This window comes from Aplysia californica, unplaced genomic scaffold (assembly GCF_000002075.1).
Source record: "Aplysia californica isolate F4 #8 unplaced genomic scaffold, AplCal3.0 scaffold00308, whole genome shotgun sequence".
In the NCBI taxonomy this organism is placed as follows: Eukaryota; Metazoa; Mollusca; class Gastropoda; order Aplysiida; family Aplysiidae; genus Aplysia; species Aplysia californica.
The window spans coordinates 57,554-75,095 of record NW_004797578.1 but is presented as its reverse complement, the minus strand read 5'-3'; the positions used below and the strand labels follow the sequence as shown (position 1 = coordinate 75,095).

General features: G+C 39.8%; 1 protein-coding gene across 1 annotated transcript; it reads right to left on the bottom strand.

Moving 5' to 3' along the window:
- Positions 1-217: 217 nt before the first annotated feature.
- On the bottom strand, positions 218-17,367 carry LOC101857807 (UPF0561 protein C2orf68 homolog). Its single transcript, XM_005102001.3, has 4 exons — positions 17,152-17,367; positions 15,401-15,531; positions 14,420-14,493; positions 218-833 (listed from the first exon to the last, which is right to left on the bottom strand). The coding sequence occupies exons 1-4, from the start codon at positions 17,229-17,231 to the stop codon at positions 714-716; spliced, it is 405 nt and encodes a 134-aa protein (XP_005102058.1). The 5' UTR covers positions 17,232-17,367; the 3' UTR covers positions 218-713.
- Positions 17,368-17,542: the final 175 nt, after the last annotated feature.

Below are 17,542 nucleotides of genomic sequence, written 5' to 3'. Positions count from 1 at the left end.
TACCCGTGCTGTCAACTCAAACTCCTCTACCTTTCCTTAACTGGTCACTTTTAAGCACAAGGGGGCTATCCCGAAAAAAGCTGTTTTGAGAAAAATGAAGGTAAAGTTTTTGCCCCTTGTTCAGTTTCTTTAAAAGAAAAGGAGAGTTTTCTCTATAACCAAACAAATAAACACACCAATGAAACCAAACTTCTCCTATAGGTAGGGTAATGCCCACTTTTGGTGTAGGTCAAAATTTCTGGAAACCCCCAAAATTTGGGTTGGCCCGCTTGTCCTTAAAAGTGACCAATTCATGGCAGACCAAGACATTCCATCCACTGTGGTTAGTAGCGTTTGTTAGTGTGAGATAAGCATTACAGCACAGCCCCGGCACCGGAGCAGCTTACAGCGAAGACGTCAAGGGCAGGTCGAGCAGCAGAGACAAACCCGACACTTCCTTTGTGTCAGTTCCACACACGGGGGGGAGGGCGGGGCCAGCAGCTGTTATTGTGGAGCGGCTGTGGTCCCGACGCAGGGCACATGAGCGTCGTCATATGAACATCGTCACATGGAACGTTGTCACACCATCACATGAATGCCGCCGCACCGTCATATGAACGCTGTCACACTGTCACATGAACGACGTCAGATGAGCGCCGGCACAAAGCATGTCACATCAGGAAGTGGTGGGTCCCAGTAGGTGAGCAGACGTTTCAGACTTTTACTTTTCCACCTCAGATATCTGCCCTTTGTTCCATCTCTTCATGCAGCCGCTGTGCCAAGGCATCAACAAACACGCTCGGAAGCTCAAATTTGGCACCAATTTTTTTGGCTACCTCCTCGGGTATATCAACCTGTCAAAGAAAAAAAAAAAAGAACCAATGGAGAAATCTGAACAATTGATATCCTTGCTATTATGCCTGCATTCACAAAGCACATTTTCCGCTCCACTTGATGAAAGAATTCACAAACAGGCTTCAAACTCCGACCATTTCTCTTTTTTCCCCCCAGCAAGCTGTCATATATATAATACAGCACCCTGTACAACTTTTTTTCTAAATATCTCATACAAAATTTGTACTAGAATGTTGTAATTTGGAACAGAAATAATTCATTCGAAAGGAATTTGTTTGACATAAAATTCACAAAGAAGAAACTTATTTTTGAAAACGGAAATGGCTTTTATACAAGGGTGACCTTATTTAGGCCACATATGGCCTAAATAAGCTAAACCCCCCTCCCTTACCTTATTTGGGCCACAGGTGGCCTAAATAAGCTAAACCCCCCTCCCTTACCTTATTTGGGCCACAGGTGGCCTAAATAAGCTAAACCCCCCTCCCTTACCTTATTTAGGCCACACATGTGGCCTGAATAAGCTAAACCCCCCTCCCTTACCTTATTTAGGCCACATATGTAGTCAAAATAATCAAACCAATGTAAAGCATTGTTTTCTTTAGAAGTTACATTATTATTTCTTTAAAACTCTTCACATCCATTTTCCTTCACAGCCGTATCGTACATGACATGTGATGTAGAATCAATTTAAGGTCCTTGGAAAGGTGACCAGAAAATAACAAAATTATTTTGCACTTGCAATTTTTTGGACAAATTAAAGTCTACCTAATTATATTTTTTTCCCCTCATTTTTCTTCACTATAAATGACAACTGGCATGTATTGTTTACAGTTATTATCAAGAAAGTGGATAGGCGGACTACGGGGTCTATCTAGCCAAAAGGATAGGTGGACCCCAGGGTCTACCTAACAAAATGTTAGGTTTTAGGATGTGAACCCCGGAGTCAGCGTAGTGAAATAAGTAGATCTAGGTTTAACTAAGGATCGGTGGACCCCGGGGTCAACATAATGAAATAAGTAGATCTAAGTTTATTTTATAATAGGACTGGCGGAGCCCGTGGTCAAAGTAGTGAAATTATAAGTAGATATATAGGTTTAATTAAGGATTGGAGGAACACGGGGTCAATGTAGTGAAATCAGTAGATCTAGGTTTAATTAAGGATTGGTGGACCCTGGGGTCAATGTAGTGAAATAAGTACATGTAGATAGATCTAGGTTTAATTTTAAGGATTGGTGGACCCTGGAGTCAACGTAGTGAAATAGGTAGGTTTAAGGTGGACCCCAGGGTCTACCTAACGAAACACTAGTTAGGTTATAGAATAGGTGGATCCTGCGGTCACCGTAGTAAAATAAGTAGGTTTAATCAAGGTGTCCCGGGGGTCCACCAATCCTTAATTAAACCTTCTTAATCCTCTATGGCTATGGTGACTCCGGGTTCCACCAATCTTTAAAGAAACCTACTTATTTCACTGCGGTGACCCCAGGGTCCACCTGTCCTAAAACCTAGTACCAATCCTTACTTAAACCAAACCTTATTTCACTACGGTGACTCCGGGGTCCACATCCTAAAACCTAGTATTTCGCTATGCAGACCCCGGAGTCCACCTATCCTCTACAGGACTATACTATTATTATCAATTTGCAATTTTCATTGATTAGCATTTTTTTTAAAATATTGAATCAGAGTGCAGGGGAGACCGAGGCACCCGGTCGATTCGGTGGTCGGCTTTTGTAGATCTATGCATTTTTTACGGAAAGCCGTATTACCTAACCCTATTACTAGATCTATTAGTGTTGTGAAAACTTCAACCTCTACAGCTCAGGCGTCAAAAGATGCTGGTAAATAATAATAGATCTACGTCCTGAAGTTTCATAATTTATTTTTATACAGAATAACACAGTACACAGTCAGTAGTTTTTATTTCATCGAGTTATAAATATGGCCTTCGTATAAAAATTGCCTTGTTTTCAGAAGCAAGTTTTAATAGTTCTAGTTCTACCTAATCGATTTTCACGCGAATTCAACCATTTTGATGATCTTTCTTTTCCTTTTAAAAAGATGTAGATCTAGGCCTGTCGGATGTGGCAGTGCGAATAGCACTGAGTTGTTTAGATCTAGATCTAGATCTAGACCCATCAAAACACAAGGCTTCGTGGCCGATCACAAAAGTCTACGGGGCTTATCGAGGCCGATTCGCCCTGCCGCGAGCACGTTCACTAAACTGCCTACTAGATAGAATCTACTACCAAACATTCTCTACACGATCTTTGCTACTACTACTACTAGGCCTACTAGCCTACATGTACTACTACGAGACAGTACGAGAGAGTGTCACTCAGGCAAAGATAGTGTAACTTTGACTCAGCCACGTAGTATACACACTTTTTAAACCCCAAATTTAACCCGGAAGTCCATTCGGAGGATTTGACCTTTTCACTTGACCAAAATGTGCCAAAATGGTAGCCTAGCTTTTGCCCCTCCATGAAGGAAAAATCCGGCCCTCATTCAAACCATTGGAATTGAGCAAAATTTTGCGTATTGTGCTTTGTTCTTTACAATATTCATTATGGTTATGATTTATAAGTTGTACACTGAGGCAAAACCATACTAAATGAGAAAGGTGCACCATTATGAAAGTGGAATGAACTCAGTTGCCTGAAAAGGGTAGTTTGAGCATGTGTGGCCTAAATAAGCTAAACCCCCCTCCCTTACCTTATTTAGGCCACAGTCCACTGTGGCCTAAATAAGCTAAACCCCCCTCCCTTACCTTATTTAGGCCATATGTGGCCTAAATAAGCACTCCCTTTATACAAACCACCTATAAATGCAAAATGCACCAATTTAAAAGTTCTTGTAAGGAAAGTCATGTAACGATTGGTTTGTTTTTTCCTTTCCTTTCCTTTTTAAAATCGAATCTTTCCATCCCTGTAACCTTTAAACAAGACGATCGACACAAAATAGAAGGAGGGGACTTTTTAGTTTTAGTAAGAGTTTTACGGCACTTGCAACACAATAAGGTCACATAAGTGCCGAAGAATAGAGGTGTTACAAGAGAGTAACAAACACAAAAAAGAAGGAGCGGAGATAAGGACAGCAGATGTTTGATAGGAAAGAAGGAGCAAACCACACTAGAGCACCCGCCAACCACCCACAATACTGAGTTCAGTAGGCCTATATCCACATTTTATTTTACCCAATCCAAACTTCCCTCCTGTTACCCAGCATTTAACTAGGTCTTGGCTACAATGAACGCATCCGAGATCAAGAAAGATTTTGTTAGAGATTAACAAGAAAAGAGTCACTTCCTGTTCCTTTCTATGGCATGAGTCAGCAGAAGTTATTAGAAGCACGATTGAAAGCTGCCGCGCCGAGTTCAACCAATGATAGTACATAACAAGATGGGCCACTTCTCTCTTTGAGCCATTTAAAAAAGTGTCCTCAAAATTTGGTGGCGCCCTCTTCACAAAAGCGCACTTTTGCGAACAGAGTTACCCTACTTGAGTTTTAAAAAATGAAAGTGAAACTAGCAAGTTTTGGGATAAATTACGGAAGAAAACGTTTTTAAAATGGTTACGCTGACAAAAAACCTCTTCCGGAGAAAAGGGTGATGGTTTTCTTCGATTAATTTGACTTTAGAATGAAAGGCGAGAGGTCATTAAAATAAAAAACCCTAAAACTCCGCACTGAACGTACCCGAACTGCTGATGAACAGCAGTCGATCTGCGCACGCAAGGACGTGTTATTCCTATTCTTCTTCTGGAAAAACGAAAGAGAGCTTCAAAACAGACTGCAGCGCCATCTGAAGCAAAGAGCATACTTCCTGCGGACACTTTTTTGGCTGAGTGGCCCATCTTGTTATTCACTATCTTTGGTTCAACTCAACATGGTGAGTAGATCTATTTATTGAGCTTACCCTTCCCTCCTGTTACCGGGGTCTATAACCACTTATTCTACAGAAATCCGATACACCCTCCGGGAAGGACTTCCGTAACGAGCGACCACCCCAACATTCGCAATAAAGAAGGGACTTTTGAGTGGGCTTTGGTAAAAGATAAGATAAGATACATCTTTATTGTCCAGGTCCTGGCACATTGGTTTGGTGTTTCACCACGTGTACACACGCGCACACACACACACACACACACACACACACACACACACACACACACACACACACACACACACACACACGCGCGCGCGCGCGCGCACACATGCACACACACACACGTAGACTTACAATCACATGCATAATATAAATGAGCAGCAATAAACAGTCCCCGTCGTTTTATGCAAGAAAAATTCTGAAATTATGCAAACCGAGCCCAAAAATGTGAAATTATGCGATTCTGTTAATTTTTACAAAGAATGATAAAGGAAAATAAACAGAAATTAGGCAAAAAATGATCAAATTTTGCTAAATTATGCGGGGTGCATAAAACCACGGGGACAGAATAAACAATAATAATCGTAAGCTAGATACACACTCAATTTTATTTTGATGTATGCTCTAAGGTCGTAAGTATACTTTATACAAGATGGTTTGTAACAGATAGGGTTTAGTAAATATTACGTTGGGCAATAAAGAAAGCAAACTGGTTTTGTTCAATTTTGTGTTCTCTTGCCTTCCTTTGTCTCTTCACCTGGAAGGTGTATTATTAGTGACAAGTTAGGATTTTCTTTAAGAAGTCTGCCACGCGGGTGGTCGGCGGGTGCTCTGTTGTGGTTTGCTTCTTCTTTCCTATGGAACATCTATCGTCCTCATCTCCCCTTCTTCTTTTGTTACTCTCTTATAACACATCTAATCTTCTGGCGCTCATATGACCTTATGCAGTTGCCAGCGCCGTAAAACCTCTGCTAAAACTAAACGATAGTCTGCCACGGTTACATTTCAATGGCAAAACAAACCATAGGCCCTAGCATGAACTCTGCTCAGTTTGTGTTCTACAGGGGAAGGTGTTGATTGATCCTTCTCTCCTGTTACTTTCCCTGCTGTTACCCGGGGTTTTGGTAACAGGAGCGGCCAAAACGTAACAGGAGAAGAGGGAAGAGGGAAGGGAATGCGTTGAATAGCTTAACTGACCACAGTTTGGAACAGAATGCGAGGAAGGCCTAGATCTAGTCAACGCTTTCTAATAGAGTAAACGAAAGACAAAAAAGTATCAAACTGAATTCATGTCTGTGCTTTTTCAACTCAACACCAGGATTGTGATTGTGTATATTTGGGTAGGAGGGTGGGACTGAGAGTAACAGCAGAGAACAGAAGATAACAGTCCAGGAAGGAAGGGGCGCATGTCAAAAAGCTAAATTGTCCCAAATTTTGGTTGCAAAGTGGGTCATCTCTATGCTTAATTTTAATGTTGTAAACAAAAGAGAGTTATACTAATGGCATAGATCTAATCTGTACTTTCTCAACAGCACTTCTAGATTGTGAATCTGTGAATCAATAATTTAGGTAACAGGATGGAATCGGGAGTAACAGGAGGCAACAACAGAGTCAAATGAAAGACAGAACATTTTATTTTCCTCTATTTACGATAATAATTACAACAAATGTTTGTCCTTCCAAAGTCTCGATCCTTCTGTGTAGATAAAATACAACTATTAAATGCAACACCCGGTACTAATTTATATGTCTAATCCCAGAAGGCCCTAGGCACTAAACAATGCAGAATCATTTCTCAGCTGACAAATCAAATGACAGAAAATGAACGTTAACGTGAGACCATTTAGCAACACATATATGTTATGTACGCATACTCTCTCTCTCTCTCTCCCTCTCCCTCTCTCTCTCTCCCTCTCTCTCTCGGATGTCATGACACGCATTTTTCCTGGGAGGGAATTCCAAATGTTTGGGACATAGGAAGTAAAATCTCTTCCTCCCGTCTGTTTGACTTTCCGGTGGGCACTCTCATCTCGTTAGATTCTCTAATATCTTGATTGTACATATGACCCAATAAGGTCCTTAAGTGTAAGATATTATTGTGGTGGTTTTTTGTGCGCTTGAAAATAAAATATCAGTTTTGTAGTGATTCTAGTTTTCACTAGATCTATTATACAAAATTTTGTTAAAAATCTGGTTTCAGTTTCAGATCTAGATTCTTTTATCTAGTTACAAATTTAGACATCCATTTCACGCTCATGCAGAGATTTTGATGGTGACTGAACTAAAACTATTTTAGTGGAAAATTTACCACAAAGCAAATCAGCTTAACATGGTTGACATAGCTGCATTATATATGCCACTCATGCTAGACCTAGATTAATTACACAGACAATTAACATACCCCCCCCCCCCTTTTTTGGAACAGGCAAAATTGACTCCAGCAGAAAAACAAAGAAGGTACAGAGAGAGGCGAGACAAAGACCCAGTAAAGAGACTGCACTACCTGCAGTGTGAGAAGCAAAAGTACATCAAAGACAAGGAACGAGGAAAGAGGAAACTTGTTGTAGATATGACCACAAGAGAGCAGAGGGCAGCCCGTGAGGAGTGGAGGACAAAGAAGAGAACCTCGAATCGAAAGAAGAATTTCAGCGAGGCTGGTGACAGGACACCCGGTGCCCCATCCTCAAGTGTACAGATTCCCAGACAGAGAATGAGGGCTTTCAATTTAAAGGACATCAGTCCAGAAAAAAAGAAACTTAAAGTTGAAAATGATCGACTTCAGGAGAAACTAGCTGAAGAACGAAACAAAAGTAAAAAATAGGAGCAAAAGTTTTAAAAACTTACAATTTAATTGTTTCCTGACAAGAAACCGGTTCTGAATGAACGGACACCCAACTCCAAACCACAATAAATGGTGTCTATATAGTGTCTGAGTTACAATCTGACAGCAAGAACACAGAGTCAGAAGAACACTTCAATGTGAGGCAGCGTGGTGGAATCAGGCTCTCGTCAATGTTTGGGCATGTAGAGTTATTGGTATCATCTTAAAGCTTGTTCACTTGTCTTTATTTGGAAGCAAAAAATATCCATTTATCTTGAATACAAGTCGAGATATTTGCAAAAGAAGGAGGTGGGGCTCACCTGTTTTCAGAGGTAAAAGTAGTGAGAAAATGGCTGCCAAAGATTAGTCATTTCCTTAGCAAAAGAGTCCTTGGTCACTGAAGATTTACATTTTTTATGCCTTTAATCAACGCTTTTCTGAAAAATCAACACAGAAATGAGTTCTTTAAAGGGCATGAAAGGTGTTGAGCCAAAAAACAAAAATTTGAAAAAAATTCAAAAACCTACGGAAAAATGCAAGTTTCTTCACTTTGATTATTTTGACGAGAGCCTGATTCCACCACGCTACCTCACATATTCCATTTTGCTCTTGTGGAAGAATTTTAAAAAAGGAAAAAGAAAAACGAAAGCATTCGAATGCTGGCTTCAGGAGAGATAGTAAGAAAATACAAAATCCAGAGAAAATTCTGTAGAACTATCAGCACAAACGGCAAAAGGAAACTGAAGGAGAACATGCCTTCAACTCTGCAGATGGAAAAGGGGCACATTCGAGATTTTTTTCTCCCAACAGTTGCAAAGAACAGTGTCATTTTGTGGAGTCTCTGATAGCTTAGAGTGTGAATCTTCTTCCATCTGAGCAGACATGCTTCCTGTACTACATGAAGTAACAGACCAAAACAAGGACATTGATGGTTTCCACTTTTTTGGCGATGGAGGACCATGCACTCAATACATACAGAAAAAAACCACTTTTTTTCTTATTGACCGAAAATGTTGAAAAGTTGGGGGTCAGATATGCCACATGGAACTTTTTCGAAGCTGAACATGGTAACGGTGCTCTGGACGGAATTGGAAGCTCTGTAAAACAGACAGCAGATCGACAGGTCAGATACAATGCCGACATTTGCAACACCTCACAATTTGTGTTAGAGTTAGAGTTAAAGCTAAATAAGACAGAAACTTTGGTGAAGGTTTACGAAGCATGTGAAAGTCAGATAGAGGGAATAAATAATAATAATAGATAGCCTTTGTATAGCGCATATCCCCGCTCAACAGCAGGCTCTGTGCGCTTTACACTATATTATTACCCCAGCAGACCATAGAACACTCTGAAACATTCTCAGCTTCCCGGGAAGCATACAGGAACCCAATAGAAAACCAAATATCAAAAGCTCTGAAATTTATTCCAGGTAAAATGAAACCACACCAAACAATAACAGTGGATCCACAGAGTATATAAGGTCCTGTACAGAGACATCTGTTGCAGTTGCAGCCCAGGTTAAGAACACATAGACTACGCAACGAAAAGGCACAAGTCCAATGAGTCAGACAAAGTGGTTGAAATTCCAAGCGCAGAACCTTGACCTGAAATACCCTCAATAAAGAGTCAATTACACCTTCCTTCAAGCCAAGCACAACCGTCATTGCATCAAGAGCTTTAGCACACCTTGAGACTTGCAGCACATTTGGAATGTTACGTCACGAGTGTGTGAAGCACAGAGACCTTACATGACTCCTCTTCTGGGAGAGCAACCAGCTCTTTCTACTCACAGACTCATGTTAGATTCCTTTGCAAAGGGGTTTATTCCAGAGGATGTGAAAAACCGGTAAGGAACATTGTTTTCTGTGAAAGTCAAAGCAGATGGCGATTGTTTGCCTGGAAGTGACGCAATGTTCGCTTTTGGATCAGACGTCCTACATGAACTGAACATCCTACATGAACTGAACATCCTACATGAACTGAACATCCTACATGAACTGAACATCCTGCATGAACTGAACATCCTGCATGAACTTTAATTTTATGCAGCTTATTATACAGATGAAAAACATTTGTGTACGGCTTTCACTCAGATGACCTCTAGTAATGAGCTGGGTAACGCTTATGCAATGTATTCTGACAAATTTTGTCCAGGAGCATATTTCAATGTTAGAAAGATTTATGACGAAGAAGTCTTAGGTCTGACAAAGTCCAAGTCATTTATGTTACGGGCATTTTGCAAACTTTTGCTTTGTCGAGTGTACTTCAAATGCAAATATTTTCAGTGCACCCACAAATGGGGAATGTGTTGGTCCGCAAACCCCTTCATAGATTGATCGAACCAAGAGTGAAAAGTGCTTACGAAATACAGGGATGACACTTTTCCGCTTTTTTCCAGTATTTTGATCCTATCCGCTATTCCGTTATTGAGATCGAGATAGAATCTATAGTTAGTAACAAAAAAACCCAACAAACAAACACACACACACACACACACACACACACACACACACACACACACACACACACACACAACTTGCACCAAATGTTGAAATAACGGAAAAACGAAGACTTCGCCATAAGTTGAAATAACGGGGAGAAAAATACCCCGGAAGATTTGGGTTTCAAATTAATAATAATAATAATGAAGATCATTTCTATAGCGCCCACTCCCGTGTAAACACAGCTCTAGGCGCCTTACATAAATGCATGTACGAATAATATTCACGCACGCTACACACACGCACAATACACACACACAAACACACACATATACACATACACACACACAAACACACACATATACACATACACACACAAACACATACATACACACTCACGAACACATAACACGCACACATGTATGCCAAACACACACACACACACACACACACACACACACACACACACACACACACACATCTACTTGCTTATCACACGCACACGCTTACACATCGTCACGAAATGAGCATAAAATAATATACACAATGCAAATTGATATTCATATAATAGTAATAGCGAGACCGTGGCACATGAAATTTCAGCTGTTTTAAAAAAAGTTGAGTGGCATCCCTGGAAATAGCATTCATAATGTGGACCTCAACTAGAACAAAGAATCGACGCAATATTATTGGCTGCCAAATCACTTTGTCACCCTCGTTCCATTCAAACAAATGTAAAGAGTTAATTCTGGTCTGAAGTTAGCATCGACAAGTACCGTTGTTGTTTTTTAAATATACAGTCTTACTAATCAGAGAGAGGTGCACAGCTAGCACGCAGGTTTTGTTGTTGTTTTTTGTTGAGTTTTTTTCGTTTTCTTTAGCAGAATTCTGTAACAAACAACAGTAGTTTTGTCCACTTGAACCATCACATGTCGCCTTTTAAAAATGATAATGGAAGAATGACAGGGATGTAAAATGACAGGCCTAGGGATGTAATTCATTTTTGATGATGATTATGATCTCATCGATGATAAAGAAGCCCTTTACAAATTACGGTGCGAAACGTTGAACCCATATTAAATTTGAAAAATCTATTAAGTCTCAACCCCTTTTTTTATTCCCTGTTACCTACAACAGTGAACTTATCGATGATGATGATGAATATTTGATGATATTGATGAGGATGAAGGGAGGAAGAAATACGGACTGAGTTAACTTGTGCTTTTCTACCTTGGCTTTGAGCTCGTTTTGAGCAGGCATAATTTTCCTACTTGTGTGGAATTTAAAGCTTTAAAAGTTCTTTTCCTCATGTAGACATATACCACTACTACTACTACTGACTACTGCGACTTCCCCTACTGTTACTACTACTACTACTGCGACTTTCACTACTACTACAACTGCGACTTCCACTACTACTACTACTACTACTTATTATCGTTATATTAAAATTAATGATAATATATGATTTGATGTACATAATATTTTATATGACTTCTTGCCATAGCGTTCCCCTTTCTCTAGTCTTCCCGGTTTGCGTTTATTACACCTTTTGGCATTGTGACGCTGATGCGCGCACTTTGGTTACTATAGCTAGTATAGCCGTTAGACCTAACATGATTTTTTAAAATGTTCCTGATGAAGCCCTTGATCCGGCGAAACATTGAACCTTTATAAAATTTTCTTGGAAATTCTAAAAGTCTCAACCCTTTTTTATTCCTTGCTGGCTGTTTACAACGATGATGATGATTTGACGATATTGATGATGATGATGATTTGACGATATTGATGATGATGATGATTTGACGATATTGATGATGATGATGTGGTATTCTCAAAGTTCATGTAGTTTTCATCAATTCTTGAGTACAATGCGACTCGGCTATAACAGGTCCGTCAGGACCAACAGCCAACGTCATACTCCTGTTATACTCATGTTCACATACAATGTTACTACAAATGTAAAGGCTAAAACATGGGATCATTTTTCTTATGTACTAGATCTAGCATTGGTAACTTACCACTGATTTATCAGTTATTGCAATTCTTTTTTCCGGTTAGGACAAAGAGAAATGGCGAGAGCTGGTTGTCAGATGCAGTGGTGCCCCCACGGTTGCCCCAACCACGGGATAGAAGAAGAAAGATAATTTTTGCTCCTCATCTTAATCCTCCTTATTCTCAGTCTAATGGGGGTTGACTAAACGTTAGTGATGATGCAGAGGTAACAATAATAATTGCACTTCTATGTAGCTAGCACATCTTCTTGCAGTTATCAAGAGGACCACACACAGACATGGGGTAGATCTAGCTCCCACTGCCTACTTTTCACTCAGTTCTATTTTTCATGTTAAAAGTTTTACCACCCCACGGGGACACCATGTGGTGCCAGACAAAGGCCACATTAACTTTCATTAACCCTATCCGTACGCCGTGTTTTACTATCATATATCCATACGACGTGGGGAACTCTGTGCTACCGCTTCCAAAGAGGAAATTCACTCATTAATCCTATCCGTATGCTTTGCATAGCAGCAGTCTGCCAAAATGATTTTTTGAGATACACTGAAAGTATCAAAGAGATCTTCGTACTAGAAGTATTCTAAAATGTAAAGAATACAACCCCGGGGGTACAAAATGACCCCAGGGCGTAAGGGGTTAAATAATTGACTGGATTTGCATCAACACCAAAGTGCATCCACCTTTCCCCTTCCTTCCCCTGCACACATGGTATATGACGACACATCATAAATTCAATTCATGTCAACACAAACAACTATGAAGACCCACTGTGGGTCACACAGAAGCAATTCACCGTGTTGGAAGAAAACATTTTTCTGCTGTCTTAACCGTTGTTTGCTATAGGAGTCTGTCGATAGTTGGATGTGTTAGAGCCGAGTATGTCTGTTCGAATGTTTGCTATATTTTTAAAAACTACCGTATACATTGTAAGAGATGGGACTCTGGGATTTATTGTAAGCTGGCAACAGTGAAAACTGTCAAAATTGTGACTGTTATATGAGGGGCCCACGATAATAATAATTGTTTCAGTTATTATAAAAATGTAGGTTCACAAGTGTTTTGTTTTTCATGATAATTTGCTGTTAACTTTGATAACATTATCTTGCGTTCCATCCTGTTACCCCTGTTCCCTCCTGTTACCGCCCCTCTTTACATTCCTTAAAAAAATTCTAGAAATTCTTTTTGAAAAATTAAGCATGTGATTAGCTTCACCTTACTGCTAAATAGAATAGAGATTGATATGATCAGAATGTGTTTGACCTGGGAGTGAGAATCACAAACGGAAGGTCTAACATTTGCAAAGATTTTTAATTTAACATTTTAATCCGAAATTGTTTCCTATGAATTCTAAAACTTGAGGTGTTTTTCATTATTCTGTCTCCGTGGTTTTATGCGCCCTGCATAATTTAGCAAAATTTGATCAATTTTTGCATAATTTCTTATTATTTTCCATTATCATTCTTTGTTAAAATTAACTGAATTGCATAATTTCACATTTTTGGGCTCATTTTGCATAATTTCATAATTTTTCTTGCATAAAAAGACGCGGACAGATTATTTCCCAAATGAATTGACCTAGTTTCACAAACATAACCATGCATTTCACCCACAAGACTCTTTCTAGTTTCACCGCTCTATGCCTTCTCTGTTAGAAACAGGAGAGAACATTTTCTCAGAAATTGACACAAAAATAGCTTGTACGCTCCAATTTGATTGAATTAAGCTCAGAAATTTCACACTTATGTCTATGAATAGTTGATTCATTTTTTATCAATACTATGTCTAAGTTTTTCAATAACGTTCATAAAAAAAAAACAACGAAAAAACCCCCCCAAAAACATTTTTATTTTTGAAAATGACTCATAGGCATAGATCTACATCATCTTGACAAAATAAAACTGTTAGTTTTCAACAGTTTTCATTCTAAAGCCAATACATATTTTGCTAAACAAAAGCAATAGAAACAAGGCACACAACCAGAGACTGCCCCATTAACCCTATATGTACGCCCTGGGGTCATTTTGTACCCCCAGGGTTGAACTCTTCACATTTTAGAATTACCTCTAGTACGAAGATCTCTTAGAAACTTTTTGACAGACTTCTATCATATTCTATGCAAAGCGTACGGATCGGATTAACGAGTAAATTTCCTCTTTGAAAGAGGGATCACAGAGTTCTCCACGTCGTACGGATACGACAGTAAAACACGACGTACGGATAGGGTTAAGTGGTGGCACAGAGTTCTCCACGTCGTATGGATACGATAAGTAAAACACGACGAGCAGATAGGGTTAAGTGGTCGCACAGAGTTCTCCACGTCTTATGGACACGATAGTAAAACAAGACGTACGGATAGGGTTAAAGCAGCAGGGCACACAACCAAAGCAATCAACACACACCCCCACAGAAAGTCACACTTACCTTGGACATGCTCACTTTGTGGATCTCTCCAGTTTTGTGCTCATACTCCACCGTGAATAAATTTTCCTGCGGGTCTGTTAAGATAAACAAAAAGAGTGAAATGTTCAAACGTTCACTTTTAAGTTAAAAAATACGCATAAAATGTCATTTATATCCTTCATCAGCATTTCTATCAACACACAATTTGTATTTCTGTGAGAATGTAAGTACAGTCAGAATTGTTCAAGAAGGCCACCCACTGTCAAGAACAAAAGTATATATATATATAATATATTAATATATATATATTCTAAGACAGATGGATGTCCTGGACAGAGACATTGTAATAGAAAAAAAACAAAACCCCACAAGAAGAGAAGCGGACAGTGGTGGTAGAAAATTGTCTGGGACGGGTGGTCATTCAAGTTCCTCTGTATTTGGTCACTTTTAAGGACAAGCAGGCTAACCAAGATTTCGGGGGTACCGATATCTAGAAATCTTGACCTACACCAAAAGTGGGCATTGCCCTACCTGTAGGAGAAGTTTGGTTTCATTGGTGTGTACATTTGTCTGTTATAGAGAAAACCCTCCTTGTCTTTTAAAGAGATTTCATGGGTCCAAAAACTTTACCTTCAATTTCCTCATAACAGCATTTTTCCGGATAGCCCCCTTGTGCTTAAAAGCAACCATTTGTAGGGGAAAGGCGTACACTGAGCATAACTTTCATTATCCCTTACAAGTTCTACATTACTTCCGAGGAAAAGCAATGAGGCTACAGGATATGTGATATACAGTGGAGTCCACCTGACTGTACCGAAATCAACGGGACCATCAAATGTTCTTCGCTCTAGATAAGTTGTTAAAATAGAAAAGAAAAAAAATGGGCCTTTAACTTTAAAAAAAAAAGTTTTGGGTCTCTGCTTTTCAATTAAGCATGTTTCATTTAGGTGGACCCAGCTGTGTCTGACAGACAACAATGAGTAGCCAGTGTCATGTACTCACCTTTCTTTGATCTCTGAGGGGGGACGTAGGTCTGAATCTCGGGTTTCTTCGACCTGTTCCCCGAGCCTCGTCCCCGCGGCTTCCCTTGTACTTGTTCTTGCTTGGCTTTTACTTCTTTATCATAGTTATCCCTGGAACAGTAACAAGGCTGTTTTTATGGTAATTGTTTTCACACATGTCCACTACATTTTTAGGGCTGAACAAGAAAACACACGGGGATAAATCTACGATGATTGAACTCTTCTGTGTCTTTGATTTTCACAGACCTTTCAGATTTCTTTTTTTGTTATATAATGTTGTAGAACAGAACAGAGAGAGCCATCCATGCCATTAGCTTAGGCAGGTGATTAGGGCTGGGTGGCACTCAGGTGTACAATTGTGGTCCCGTTTGCACTAAAAAATCACACAAGGCCTAGCACAAAATACTGGATATCGATACAAATTCGAATAGTCGGTATCAATGTTTTGTTTTATCAGTAGATCTAGCCTACAAAATGAGCAATAAAATTTCACTTGTTTTTGACAAGGCAAGGGGGGTTTCAGGGGGCAAGCTGACCTAAAAAAAACCCGGAGCCACTATGTACACGGTAACCGGGCATCTAGCCTCAGTGTCTTCCTACGTGCACGGCAACTGGGCATGTAGTCTCAGTGTCACGTACACGGTAACCGGGCAGTTCTCCCAAGTTCAGTCTTGTCATCTGGTGTTGCCTTGAACCCCACGTCTCCCCCGACAGTACCTTTAAAAAAAATCAATAATCCCCCCCATTCTGGAGCCTATACTTCACAGCGCACAGACTTTGAACGAACTTCGGAGACCCCAGCAATCACCGGCACTCACGATGTGATGCCAATGCATCTTATAGGTTCACTGACCCGTCACGATGGCGAGCCCGACAAGACGCTTGTATGACTTTCTTTTTTTCCCACAAGTGACAGAACAGGACAAATATTGATTTTTTTCATTCCAGTTACCGTGTACGTAGATACTGAGACTAGGTGCCCGGTTACTGCGTACGTAGACACTCTGAAAAAAAAAAAACATGGAGGGTTTCAGGGGGGCATGCTCCCCTGAATTCGACAAGGACTTGATGTTTTGCAATTAGGTTCAATAGGCTATCTCTCCATATCGGCAGGTGCATCAAAAAGTAATCGTTTAGAACCAGAAGAAGTAATCTAATCGTCGGTGGGGTCAAAACTAGAGTATTCCCAAACAGGTCCACAATTGTACAGGAGTGCCGGGATGGTAGGTACCGGTACCCAGCCCAGTAAAGGAACTCCTGGTACTACCATCCATAGATCTAGTTTCTATAAAAATATCCATAATCTCATAAATAAACCAATAATTTGCAAAGGATTTAGATCTAGATCTAAATAAAGTTCAAATTTTTGTAAAGTAAAGCAGATAAGATGAACAAGAAAAGCGCTTTAGAATAGCACAGTAGTCTACTAGATCTAGATCTAGTTACTAAGACTAAGCTTGGGATGGGTCCATGAGTAAAAAGTGTAAAAAATACCGAAACAAGAATGCAAGACTAAGACGAAATAAATACTTTGGTGAGTCTTGTTTCTACTTAGATCTAGATCTAGATCTAGATCTACTATGACTAAACTATTCTCTGGGAGACTGGTCAGTCTTCTTAGATCTAGAATTTATATTATAGCCTCTAGCCAGGTCAATGTAATTTTGTAATGTAAACAATGACCACGCAGGAGACCGTAAACAAACACTTCACTCGAAACGCTTCACATACCTGTCGATTTGATTTCTGATAACAGACTTCATGAATCCATGAGACATATTTATTCTTTGCTTAGGTTGATGAGAGGTCATATTTCGCTACAAATTCCGATTTTGGGAGATTCTGAGTCCAAAAGTAGTGGGATTGGGGGAAGTGGACAACGGTATTGACCGAAATTGAAACCAACAACAGCTGAGAGAGAGAGAGAAAGAAAGTCAAGAAAGAGAGTATCAGAAGTACTTCCGGTTGCCAAATTAGCACCAATAAACGAGCCAGATCATCGTTGGGCTGCTAGAGAAAAAAAGTCCTGTAGGACTAGCCTACATTTTCTAGTGAACATTATTTCAATGAAAGCTTTAAATAAAATTGTGATTCTCATAGTATACAATAGGCTTGAGAGACA

What these genes read in the sequence shown, in the direction of transcription:
- LOC101857807 (XM_005102001.3), bottom strand. Translation starts at nt 17,231, where the DNA reads ATGACCTCTCATCAACCTAAGCAAAGAATAAATATGTCTCATGGATTC. An exon ending in ATCAGAAATCAAATCGACAG is followed by an intron (nt 15,532 to 17,151) that starts GTATGTGAAGCG and finishes TTACTGTTCCAG; the next exon opens with GGATAACTATGATAAAGAAG. An exon ending in CCCTCAGAGATCAAAGAAAG is followed by an intron (nt 14,494 to 15,400) that starts GTGAGTACATGA and finishes TTATCTTAACAG; the next exon opens with ACCCGCAGGAAAATTTATTC.